Here is a 12,593-nt window from a genome sequence, read left to right as displayed (position 1 = left end):
GGTCCTGATGGGCTGCTCGGCCGCTCCCTGCCCTGCAGCATGTGTGAGAAGGGGGTGCTGCTGTGCCAACCAGGAGGCTGCCCCCTGCCCTGCGGCTGGTCAGCCTGGTCCCCCTGGGCCCCCTGTGACCGCTCCTGTGGCTCTGGAGTGAGGGCCAGGTTCAGGTGTGTGAGGCAGAAGGAAGTGGGAGGAGGGTGGAAGGCAGGCGGGAGGCTCAGGACCAGGCCAGCCCTGGGGGGAGGGCAGTGGAGGGAGGACAGGGGACAAAGAGGGCAGAGTGAAGGGCAGGGAGAGAGGAGAGCAGGTGCCCAGGGCTGCTCTCTCCCTAGGTCTCCCTCCAACCCTCCGGCAGCTTCTGGGGGTGCCCCATGTGAAGGCGACCGGCAGGAGGTGCAGGCCTGCTACACGGAGTGTGGGACAGGTACAGCCAGGGCCTCACCTTCCTCCTTGCAATTCCATGTCCTGGGATGGGACCCGAGAGGCAGCCCTTGAACTGACCCTGGCCAGCGGGGCTTGAGGGGACAGGCAGAGGCTCCCACCCGGATGGCCCAGGCCCACGAGCAGGCTGGCCAGGGGGGCGCCGGCGTCTGCAAAGCCAGGCGAGGGAGGTGAGGCTGGCTGGGCTGGGGGAGGTGGGCAGGAGCACGCAGAGGCCAGATAAGGGGCCAGACTGTTCCCTCTCTCCGTGGACTGGGTGCCCCTCATACAGTGCTGGTGCCAGCAGAGGGGTCTACAGAGCAGGGAGACCTCACAGGTGTGCAGGGAGAGCTGGGCTGGGGTGAGGAGGGCATCCAGGAGGTTGTCCAGGGGGTCTGGGCCAGGCTCTAGCAGTAGGGGGGAAGGAGGAGCGGGTGGAGAGTGGCTGGTGGGACAGTGACAGGTGTCCACAGGGACTCCACAGGGACTCTGAGGTTTCCAGCACAGAAGGATCAGGAAGAGCTGATCCCGGGGAGATAGGAGATGGGCGGTGTCCTGTGGAGGTGCCAGCCAGGCCCAGGACAGAGGTGTGGGATGTGGCTGGGCCCAGGTTCAGTGGGAGGCTCCGCTCCTGGCTCCCGCGCGTGAGAAGTGGGCTGGAGAGTGGGGGCTCCAGGGAGCTGCGGGGCAGAAGCAGCACCCTGAGCCCAGAGCAGCACTCCCTGACCTCATGAGTCCCTCCCTGCCCACTGCCCCCCAATTTCCCAGACCTGATCCCGGCTTCCAACCCCTCCCAGCCCTGCCAGGGACCCTGTGCAATCGGCCTGTCCCGTTTCCCTCCCCCCAGAGGCGCTGGGCTGGACGCCCTGGACGTCCTGGTCCTCTTGCTCCCGGAGCTGCCTTGCCCCTGGTGGGGGCCCCGGCTGGCGCAGTCGCTCCCGGCTCTGCCCCAGCCCCGGAGACACATCCTGCCCAGGAGAGGCCACCCAGGAGGAGCCCTGCAGCCCCCCTGTGTGCCCAGGTATGTCCCAGGCACAGGGATGGGATGAGGAGTAAAGGGAGACCCCTTGAGCCGGTTCTAAACACCTGGGGGGGTGAGGGTGGGAGCACACCTGGCCATTGTGCTTAAGCCTCTTCCCACCCCTGCCATCGCCCCAGGAAGCCAGCACACAGTTAACTTAGTGGGCTGCCTGATGCAGCGTTTGGGACACCCTCGAGGGGTGGACGTTGGTGGGAAATGGAGGCTGCAGTTAAGACCCTACATGCTCCTCAGCCCCGACCCTCCCACGCCCCATCCTGGGCCCACGCCTTTGCCTGTGCCTGTGACCCTGGGCTCGGCTCTTCCCGACAGAGCCCAGCGTCTGGAGTCTGTGGACTGCCTGGTCCCCCTGCTCGGCCCCCTGTGACGGAGGCATCCAGACCCGTGGGCGCAGCTGCTCTGGCTCGGCTCCCGGGGACCCCGCCTGCCAGGGGCCCCACGGTCAGACCAGGGACTGCAACACGCAGCCTTGCGCAGGTGCCAGTTCCCAGCCCGTTCGCCAGCTGCCCCCCCCCCAGCTCCTGGGGGTTGGGCCTCTTCCCCAGCCCCACCTTCACACATCCCTGCCCTCTGACCCCAGGACAGGCGATGCCTTGTGCTAAGGGAGACTTGGGGGGATTTCCTGTGTCTCCTCCTCTCTCAGCCTCTCCCACCTGCTGCGGGCTCTTAGCTCTTCCCTGTGCTGGGGCAAGGCCCCCTCCCGGGAGAACAGGCTCCTCCGAGGGAGTCAGGCTGGTCTTCCCTCAGCCGGAGCCCATTCACCGCCAGAACTGCGGGAAGCAGAGCCAGCCCTTAGAAGCCCCCGCCCCCTTCCTCACTCTCCCCTGTCCTTTGAGCCCTCTGCCATCCCAGATGACTGGAGTCCTCTTGTTCTGTTCTCAAGAACATTTGCACTAAAGTGGAGCAAAGCTCTTTACTGGTGACATTCCAGACCCTGGAGCCAGCCGGAGCGGGTGGGCGGGCAGGAGGGGGGCTTCCTCAGGCTCCGTCCTGCCCAACAGGCTGCTGCCCAGTCACCCGCATGCGTGTTCCCTTCCACCCTTCCCTTTCCTCCTGCCCCTGCCGAGACCTGCTCCGTCTTCCCCTCCAGCCCAGTGCCCAGGGAACATGGTGTTCCGCTCAGCAGATCAGTGTCGCCGGGAGGGGGGCCCGTGCCCTCGGCTGTGCCTGGCGCAGGACCCTGGGGTGGAATGCACAGGCTTCTGCGTCCCTGGCTGCGCCTGCCCGCCTGGCCTCTTCCTGCACAACGCTAGCTGCCTGCCCCGCAACCAGTGCCCCTGCCAGCTGCACGGGCAGCTCTACGCGCCAGGAGCAGTGGCCCTCCCGGACTCCTGCAACAACTGGTAGGCCACAGCCTGGGGACCGGGGGCAGGGAGGGGCTGGGAGGCTCCAGAGGTGGGCAGGCATGGGCTCGCTCTCTCTCTCTTTCTCACACACACACCCCGGGGAGTCGTCGTGCCCCCATTCCCCAGGCACATCAGAGCAGCCGTGGGTGCCAGGCATGGGCCCTGGGAATAAACGAATGAGGTCCTGCCTGGCCTCGGCGGCGTCTGGCGGGGATGCTCTTCCCCGTTTGACTTATGGGAAGACTGGGTCTCAGATAGATGCAGCAACTTACGATGGAACTAGAGATTGGAGAGGGGCTTCTCATCCCCCCTCCCAGCATCCTCTGTCCCTCTTTCCTGAGCACACCTCCCTGCCTGGGATCCACCTGCTTTCTGCTCAGAAACCTTGAAGCGCCCGGTACCCAAAGCTGACACCATGATCTGCCAGCAGAGGGCGCGCTAACCCACTTCCCTCTTTTCTTTTTCATTTCATCTCATTTTCTTCTGAAAAGGTGACTACTGATGAAGCCAGGGGACAAAGGGACGGCACAGTGCCTGGGGCATGGGGGAGCTCACTGGGGGTGGCGTGGGGGCCCTGGGTGAGGATCCTGGTCACACCATGAACTTCCCACGGGACCTGGGCAACTCGTTTCACTTCCCAAACCCTCGGGTTTCCCTTAAGTGGAGGACGTGGTGGTCCAGGGGCTTCCCCAGGGCAGGCTCACAGTGCTCCCAGGGCAGGGGCTGACTGTGGCCGTGCCGGGCTGGGCCTCACGGGCTTCTCTCTGCAGCACCTGTATCTCTGGTGAGATGGTGTGCACCTCGGAGCTCTGCCCAGGTACCCGTGCGTGGGGCCCAGGCCAGGCAGTGGTGGGCCCTCAGGGACCGCAGGGGACTGGGGACCCTCCAGAGATAAACTCCTGGGAGTGTTGGTGCCCAGGGAAGTTAGGGTGCGCGATGCCTGCTTTCACACATACTGCCCTCCCCCACCCACACCCCGTGCCAGTGGCCTGTGGCTGGAGTCCTTGGACCCCCTGGAGTCTCTGCAGCCGCAGCTGCAACGTGGGCATTCGGAGGCGCTTCCGGGCAGGCACTGCGCCCCCAGCTGCCTTTGGGGGTGCTGAGTGCCAGGGCCCCAACATGGAGGCTGAATTCTGCAGCCTGCGGCCATGTCGAGGTAAGAGCTGGGATGAGGTCCTGAGACCTCCTTGAAGAACCTTCTAGAGAGAAGCCAAGAATACTCCCATCACCCCCCACCAGGACCCCCTGAGAGGTGTAAGAGACTTCCCTAAGAGATGCCACTAAGAAATGCTCCCCAGAGACCCCTGGGGGTCCATTCCCTAACAGAGACCCTCCCTAGAGCGGCCCCAAAGCCTCCCCTGAGGCCAGCCCAGTTCGGGGCTGAATCCGGAGCCTCCCGAGGTGTGAGATCCCCTGAGGTGGGATATGATGCTGCAGGTTAGGTGGCCAGAAGTCCCTAGGGTGCCTGGGTGGGAGGAGGTATGCTGGGCATGGGAAACAGGCCCTGCAGTGACCGCTGCCACCCCCAGGTCCCAGTGGGGAGTGGGGCCCTTGGTCTCCGTGCTCTGTGCCCTGTGGCGGTGGCTACAGGAACCGCAGCCGAGGCAGTGGCCTGCCTGGCCCCATGGAGTTCTCCACCTGCGGCCTGCAGCCCTGTGCAGGTGAGGGCTGCCCTGTGGACCCTCCCGTTCTCATCCCCATGAACCCGTGGCACTGCCAACCCCCTCCCTGCCACCCCAGCACAGCCCTGTCCCTCAGCCCTCATGCAGCCCCCACAACAGCCCAGAGCTGATGCCTCTCCCAGGTTGGGAGCTCAGGGGAGAGCTGAGAGGGCTGTCAATTTCTGTGTCCCTAGGGCCAGTGCCCGGCGTGTGTCCCAGGGGCAAGCTGTGGCTGGACTGTGCTCGGGGCCCTGCCTCCTGTGCAGAGCTCAGCGCCCCAAGAGGGACTAACCAGACCTGCCACCCTGGCTGCTACTGCCCACCTGGGATGCTTCTGCTGGTGCGTCTGCCTGGCCACCGCTGGGACCTCCCTGGGGCCTAGGGACCCTGCGGTGGCAGGGAAGGGACAGGTGGGACCTGGGCAGAGGCAAAGCCAAGGGTATGGGGCTAGAAGCAGGGAGACCCTGCAGAGCTGAGCAAAGGGCACTGCACTCAGGGGTCATGGCCCAGCTCCAGCAGGAAGGGCAGGTGGCCCTGGACAAGCCTCAGTCATCTCTCCTGGGACCTCCGTTTTCTCCTTCGTAAAATGGCGATCAGTCTAGAAGGTCCTATGAGTCATCCCTGCTCAAGGGCTCTGTCCTCTGTTACCACCGGTTATTTACTGAGCACCTACTGTGTGCTCAGTTTTAGGCTGGGCTACACCGTGGGGAAAAGCAATCTCTCCCCTCCAGAAGCACCCAGTCTGGGGACCAGCCCCAGAGCCCCTGGGATAAGGACAGCACCACCAAAGGGCAGGAAGTGAGCTCTGTGCGTGTGAAGTGGGCTGGGCCAGTCCTGGAGGGCTTCCTGGTGGTCCTGACTTGACCATCAGAGACTGGAGAGGGTGGGGAGCAGGGAGGTGGCTGGGACGTGCCGGCTGCATGATGGAGTTTGAACAAAGGGTCACAGAGCCGCTGTGCAGCCGTGAGGCCTGGTGAAGGGACAGGTTCTAGCTGGATCTGGGTCCAAATCAGGCTTTTCTTAGTAGTAGCTCTGTGAGCTTTGACTGAGTAGTTTCATGCCTCAGTTTCTTCCTTTGTAAAATTGGGGTAAATTTGTGCTAGTCACAGAAGTCAACAAGATGGTGCAGGTACAGCACTCCCCAGGGCTGCGCATAAACTTTAGTACTTTTGACCTTGAATCATGTGCTATGAGATGGTTGTTTCTTTTAAATTTAGATAACTTCTGCCCACACTTCCAATGCACAGTGTCTTTCTCCGTTGTTATTTTGTTGGTGAAAAATGTGGGCTTTTTCTACTGTTGCTGTACGAATTGAATTGTACATTTCCTATGTTCATAGCTGATTTCACGGGCATTTGACAGTTTAGTCTCATGTCCTGCAGTTAAAGATGGTATTTTTCTCCCATAAGTTGGAGGGTCCACGTCCCCACAGTCCCCAAGGCTAGTGGTCTGCGTTTGCCTGCCAGGAGGGAGCGGGGGGAGCTGTGTGTTTGTAGGAGGGTGGGTGGTGTTTGAGGGGAGCCCCAGTTGCGGAATGGGGTGCTGGCTCTGACTGGGGAGGGGGCAGGCCAGGCCAGGCCCACCTGGAAGCTAGAAGGTGACGGAGGGTTTTATTCCAGAACAACGTGTGTGTGCCCGCCCAGGACTGCCCCTGTGCCCACGGGGGGCGCCTCCATGCCCCGGGCAGTGCTGTGCTCCGTCCATGTGAGAACTGGTGAGACACCACCCCCACCCTGCAATGGCCCTGGGACCTCTGAGGACCCGGCCATCCAGCCATCGCTCCTCAGCATCGGGGACGGTGGCTCCAGTCGGCCACAGAGAGGCGCACCCCACCCCCGAGGCTGCACCTGTGTACCCTCTGCCCACCTGCGACAGTTTCCCATGGCTGCTGCCACAAAGCACCACACACGGGCGGAGGGGCTCACAGTTCTGGAGGCTGGAAGCCCAGGATCAGGGTGTTGGCAGGGCTGGCTCCTTCTGGGCTGTGAGGGAGGCTCTGCCCAGGCCTCTCCCTTCTGGCAGTTTGCCGGAGCCCTTCGGCCCTCCTTGGCTTGTATGTAGGTGGTGTCTCCTGTCTGTGCACGTTGTCGTCCCTCTGTGCATGTGGCGTGCACCTTTCCTCTTCCACGCACTCGCGTTCCCCTGGATTAGGGCCCAGCCCAGCAAGCTCACTTTAACTCCATCACCTCTGCGAAGATCCTATCCCCAAATAAAGTCCCATGCACAGGTGCTGGGGCCAGGGCTTGAACATACGGATCTGGGGGCCACAGTGCAGCCCCCAGACTCCCTGACCCTCCGCTGCCCCTCCCAGCTCCTGCGTCTCTGGGCTCATCACCAACTGCAGCTCCTGGCCGTGTGAGGAGGGTGAGAGGGTCCCCACTTCTGACTCCCACCGTGCTCCCCGTCGGCAGCAGCAGGGCCTGGGCTGAGGCTGGGGGAGGATGGCCCGGGGCCGGCAGGGGCATGTGCTTCCTGGGGCATCACATCTCAGCCTCTCCAGCCCAGGCTTGCTCCCTGCACCCCCCCATGCATCCCCCACAGGTCAGCCCATGTGGTCACCCTGGACCCCCTGGAGCGAATGCTCTGCCTCCTGTGGCCCTGCCCGACGCCACCGGCACCGCTTCTGTGCCAGGCCACCCAGCGCTGCGCCATCCAGCATGGCTCCGCGGCCCCCGCCAGCCACACCCGTGCCTCCCTGCCCAGGCCCTGAGGCCGAGGAGGAGCCGTGCCTCCTGCCAGAATGTGACCGTGAGTGCCTGCCGGCAGCCCCTCCCTTGGAGCCCAGGGTGGCACCCACTGTCCCACCTTGCCCTGTGTATGCCGCCACCTTGCACCAGCTGCCCCAGGCCTGGCCATGCCCCTCCCCACTCCCTCCTCTGCTGTCCCCCCAGGAGCTGGGGGCTGGGGTCCGTGGGGGCCCTGGTCCCGCTGTAGCCGGAGCTGTGGGGGAGGCCTGAGGAGCCGGAGCAGAGCCTGTGACCAGCCCCCACCCCAGGGCCTGGGGGATTACTGCGAGGGGCCTCAAGCCCAGGGGAAGGCCTGCCAGGCGCTGCCGTGCCCAGGTACTGCCGAGACGGTGGGGGTCTGGGAGCGGAGGAGGAGGCGCTGGAGAGAGCGTCGCAGGGAGCCGGACCCGGGTGGGCACCCACACAGCTCCTGGCCCTTCCTGCTTCCCCAGTGACCAACTGCACCGCCATTGAAGGGGCCGAGTACAGCCCCTGTGGCCCTCCCTGTCCTCGCTCTTGTGATGACCTAGTGGTGAGTCCCACCTGACCTCTGACCCGAGGATCACTTTGCGGGAGGGCAGGGTGTGGCTTTGGGCTCATGCCTCTTTTGCCCAGCACTGGAGGGGACATGTGGGGGTCCTGGGCTTTGGCTCACAGTGCACACCAGGCTGGCCCCCTCGGCCCAGAGAGAACCAGCCCCACCCAGCGGCCGTTGTCTTCAAAACATCAAACATTCCTCAAATTAAAACTGTTATTAGAAAAATATCATAGACACGTAGGAAGGGGGGAATCATCCCATTATATCCTCTGAAACTTCACGAGCACCTGGGTGTGCAGATCTTGCCTCTGTGTGGGTACTCACTGAGCGCCCCAGGCTCATGGACACAGACAGGGCCCGGTCCCCACGGAGCCTGGTCCCAGGGTGAGGAGACAGATGCACCTCAAAGAACAGACCACGTGACAAGAGCTGCGAAAGCATAAAGTGGTGCTTTGGGGCCTAGGTGGGAGCTGTCAAACGGAGGCCCCAAGGCTCCCAGCCTCAGAGAGGGAGGAGGAAGAGGAAGAGGAGTGGCTGAGAAAGTCACTGCAGGGGGTGCGGCTCCCAACCGCCCCAGGGCTCCCAGTTTCCTCCCAAACCGCCCCCTTTGCCCAGCCAGCTCCAGGGAGGTCTGGGACGTGCCTTGGTTTGCAGGTGGTTGGTCTGGTCACCCACTGAACCCTCGACCCTGAGGATTGGGGCTTCACATTTGGGGAACACACGGTCCCAGATCCACTCCCCACAGGCTGCTCCTCAGGAGGGTCCGGCTCAGAGCCCCCGTGGAAACTCAGAGGCTGGCCCCTTCCCTGCCCGCCCTTCCTGAAGCCTCAGGGCGTACACGGTGCCACACACCAAGCCTCTCCTTTCTCTTCCTCTGTCCCCCTCCTCCTCCGTCCGCAGCCTCCTTATTGGGTCACCTTCCCTCCAGAGTGGTCTGTGACTCCCCAAGACACCCAGTCCCACCCCTCAGGCCCTTTTTCTGCTGACCGGAGCCCTCCCTTGCTGTCCCCCCAGCACTGCGTGTGGCGCTGCCAGCCCGGCTGCTACTGCCCGCCAGGCCAGGTGCTGAGTGCCGACGGGGCCGTCTGTGTGCAGCCGGGTCACTGCAGCTGCCTGGACCTGCTGACCGGACAGAGGCACCGTCCGGGTGCTCAGCTAGCCAGGCCCGACGGCTGCAACCACTGGTGAGGGGCGCGCGTGGCAGGAGGGGTGCCAGCTGGAGTAGTCCCACCTCGTGTCTGTGCTCCTGAGCTCTCCGGAGTCTCAGCGGATGGTCACGTTAGCCCCCCATAGTCCCCAAGAGGGTGCGGGGCAGGTACCGTGATCGGTCTGATAGGCGGGAGACAAGCCAGCCAATTGGGTGTGTCTGCTGGAGGTGGGCTAGTGCTGGGGGTGGGGACAGGAGGGGCAGCAGATGTGGCGTTTGCTCCCTCTCTGGCCATGCAGTCGGTGGCAGGTGCCTGCAATCTCTCTCCAGTAGAACGCACCAGCAGTGACACCCAAGAAGCCCAGCTCAGTGGGACAGGGAGCCTGCTCTGGAGGGGCTGGAGAGCAGGGAGAGGGGTACAGACCCTAAATCTTCGAGGGAAGGAACTGGGGGGTGTAGAGGTGAGCAGAGGGGAGAGGCAGCTAGGAGGGTACAGGGGGTGGGGCACGGGCCGGACTGAGCTGCTGCCTCTTCCCCTGCCCAGCACCTGCCTGGAGGGGAGGCTGAACTGCACAGAACTGCCCTGCCCAGGTACGCGCCCAGCTTGGGGGGAGGAGAGAAGTGGCCCCGGTCACAGAGGGGGCCTGGGCCCGGGGGAGGGCTGGGCTGCACCCAGTGCCTGCTGCTCTCCTTGCAGTGTCTGGCGCCTGGTGCCCATGGTCGGAGTGGACCGAGTGCTCCCAGCCCTGCAGGGGCCAGACGAGGACCCGATCCAGGGCCTGCACCTGCCCTGCTCCTCAGCACGGGGGTGCCCGGTGCCCCGGGGAGGCCGGGGAGGCAGGGGCCCAGCGTGAGAAAGAGGCCTGCCCCAGCCCCACCACCTGCCCAGGTGTGATGCCCCCACGAGGCTTGTGCCCCCCAAAGGCCCGCAACCTCTGCTCCAACCCTAATAACCTGGGGCCTCCTGGGCCTCCTAAAGTGGATGCATCTCTCTCTCCCTGGCACAGTGGACGGAGCCTGGAGCCCCTGGGGACCGTGGTCTCCCTGTGACGCATGCCTGGGGCAGTCACAACGGAGCCGGGAGTGCAGCCAGCCCCCCACCCCTGAGGGAGGGAGGCCTTGCCCTGGGGCCCACACACAGAGTCGCCCTTGTCAGGACAATTCCACGCGATGCACAGGTGAGGGCTTTGGAGAGGTCCGGGAGGGCCCTTCTGAGTCTAGGGAGATGCTGACTTTGACCTCTGACCCTCCCAACACACACGTCACTCTCTTCAAAGGACAGTGCTCCCGTCTCTCACCCATGGACCTGGGCAAGGTGGCAGGTCGGAGCAGGGGGTGGCTGAGGCAGGAGGGCTGGTCACCTGAGTGCCGGAGTCCCTCAGGGTGGCCCCTCAGCACCTACCCTCTCTGCTTCCCTCCTGCATAGACTGCGGGGGTGGCCAGAGCCTGCTCCCCTGTGGGCAGCCCTGTCCCCGCTCCTGCCAGGACCTGTCCCCCGGGAGTGTGTGCCAGCCAGGCCCGACCGGCTGTCAGCCCAGCTGTGGGTGTCCCCCCGGCCAGCTGTCCCAGGACGGGCTCTGTGTGCCCCCCGCCCGCTGCCGCTGCCAGTATCAGCCTGGAGCCAGGGGTCAGTGCCTCCCTCGCCCCGCCCACCAGCCCTCAGCACGGCAGCCCACCCTGCCCGGCCCGGCGCCGCTGCCCATGGGGCCCAACCTGGGCTGCAGGATGGGAAGGGGCGGCTGCCTCTCCAGCTCTCCAGGCTTTAGTGTCTGTTCCTGTGTGCCCCGTCGTCCCCTAGCATCCCCTGGAGTCCCCCTGAGTCCCAGGGCTGGTCCAGGCTGGAGCTTCCACCTCCCTTGGCAGGACACAGGGCGCCACTGGGTGGAAGCTGATGGGGAGGGCAGTAGAGGGGTAGGAGGAGGAGCTGATGGGGGTGCTGAGCTGTCTTCAGTCTTCACCCCGACTCCTGTACCCCTCAGGGATCCCCGAGAACCAGAGCCGGTTGGCAGGGTCTGGACTCAGCTCCTGGGAGAGCCTGGAACCAGGAGAGGTGGTGACTGGGCCGTGTGACAACTGGTAAACCAAGACGGGGTGGGTTTGGGAGCCGGGAGGCAGAGCCTCACGGGGGTGGGCTGGGCCCTGCCTCTGAAGCCCCCTTCCTTGTCCCCAGCACCTGTGTGGCAGGCACGCTGCAATGCCAGGAGGTGCCCAGCTGTCCCGGCCCTGGGATGTGGGGGTCATGGGGCCCCTGGGAGGACTGCAGCGTTTCGTGTGGGGGAGGGGAGCAGCTGCGCCCAAGGCGCTGTGCGCGGCCCCCCTGCCCGGGGCCTGCCCGCCAGAGCCGCGTGTGCAACACCCAGGTCTGCAGAGGTGAGTCCCAGCCAGCCTGGGCCCCCAGCACTCCCGCTGACCTTTCATTCCCGCCCCAGCCTCGACCCTGGTTCACAGGTGCCTGCTGGGCTCCTCCTCCCCACCCCTGCCCCGTCCCTCCCCAGCCAGTGATGGGCAAGGGGCAGCGGAAGCAGCCAGATGTGGGGGACCTGTGGGAGCCAGGGCACAGAAAAGGTGGGCTGGGAGGTGGGCAGTGAGGGTGTGGGGGGGAGCTGGGCACCGACACAGCTGTTGCTTCAGAGGCAGGCTGCCCGGCCGGCCGCCTGTACCGCGAGTGCCAGCCTGGCGAGGGCTGCCCCTTCTCCTGCGCCCACGTCACACGGCAGGTGGACTGCTTCTCCGATGGCTGCGAGGAGGGCTGCCACTGCCCCGAGGGCACCTTCCAGCACCGCCTGGCCTGTGTCCAGGTCAGAACCCAGCCAGCCAGGAGCCTGGAGCCCTGTCCACCCCTCACCTGTCACCCTGTTACCTCTGTGGACCCTGTGGCCTCTGGACCGGTCACCCCTCCCTCCCATGACCCTAGACAGCACCTGGGCTCAAGAGGCTGTCAGGGCCTCTGCTGCCAGCGCCAGGGGCAGGCAGAGTTAGGGCCCCCAGGGGGCAGGAGGGCGACACAGCCGCCCAGGGTCCCTGGCTCCCAAGGAATGGGGACCACCCGCCACCCGCGGACATTGCCTGGGCCTCTGCTCTCCTCTGGCACATCTTGGCTCAGAGCTGCCCGCAAGGGCTCTGACGCTGCCCCAACCGAGTGTTGCCATGTGTCCTGGCTCTCCTGGCAGCAGGTTCCTGCCCGGCCCCCACGGCTTCCCCCACCCCCCAGCCTCACCTCCCTTGTCCTCCACCACAGGGACTCGGGTTTTCACTGCCCCTCTTTTCCCCGTCCCACCCCTGTGGGAAAGCACCCCTCACCTTCGCTCTACCTGGCCCAGACTCTGTCTCCCCCTGTGGGTCCGGACAGGCAGGTGCCAATTCTGCTCTGCTGAGCCCGACAGGCTCACAGGGATTCCTCTCCTAGTCCCAAGGCTGGCATCCCAGTGGCCTCCCCCAGCCAGAGCTCCAGAATGCCATGGCCAGAGGCATGGCAGAGCAGCCACCTGGTCCCACCTCCTCCACTTAGAGATAATGACAGTGAGCCCCAGAGAGGGGAAGGGACACACCAAGGTCCTGCAGACAGTTAGCAGCAGAGGTAGTCCCAAACTCAGATGTCCAGATTCCTGGCTTAGGCTCCTTCCACTTCCTGCCAAGTCGTGTCCTATGGGGCTCTGACACCTGCTTGTGTCCTGATAAGCGCTCCGTGCAGGGAAGGGGGCTGGCCATCTTGGGTCAAG

General features: G+C 64.8%; 1 protein-coding gene across 1 annotated transcript in view; it reads left to right on the top strand.

Annotated features, from left to right (window-relative positions):
* LOC123646933 (SCO-spondin-like) overlaps positions 1-12,593 on the top strand; it is a 52,250-nt gene that overhangs the window by 26,645 nt on the left and 13,012 nt on the right. The window contains 22 exon segments of the mRNA XM_045564122.1: positions 39-164; positions 330-421; positions 1,265-1,438; positions 1,769-1,933; positions 2,547-2,799; positions 3,573-3,619; positions 3,788-3,958; positions 4,332-4,463; positions 4,658-4,803; positions 6,083-6,177; positions 6,775-6,827; positions 7,005-7,211; positions 7,355-7,525; positions 7,642-7,721; positions 8,742-8,911; positions 9,419-9,465; positions 9,572-9,763; positions 9,882-10,052; positions 10,301-10,501; positions 10,854-10,950; positions 11,045-11,244; positions 11,506-11,672. Of these exon segments, the coding sequence (XP_045420078.1) occupies positions 39-164; positions 330-421; positions 1,265-1,438; positions 1,769-1,933; positions 2,547-2,799; positions 3,573-3,619; positions 3,788-3,958; positions 4,332-4,463; positions 4,658-4,803; positions 6,083-6,177; positions 6,775-6,827; positions 7,005-7,211; positions 7,355-7,525; positions 7,642-7,721; positions 8,742-8,911; positions 9,419-9,465; positions 9,572-9,763; positions 9,882-10,052; positions 10,301-10,501; positions 10,854-10,950; positions 11,045-11,244; positions 11,506-11,672 (3,157 nt within the window).

This window comes from Lemur catta, chromosome 11 (genome assembly GCF_020740605.2).
Source record: "Lemur catta isolate mLemCat1 chromosome 11, mLemCat1.pri, whole genome shotgun sequence".
In the NCBI taxonomy this organism is placed as follows: Eukaryota; Metazoa; Chordata; class Mammalia; order Primates; family Lemuridae; genus Lemur; species Lemur catta.
This window is presented reverse-complemented; position numbering and strand designations above follow the sequence as displayed.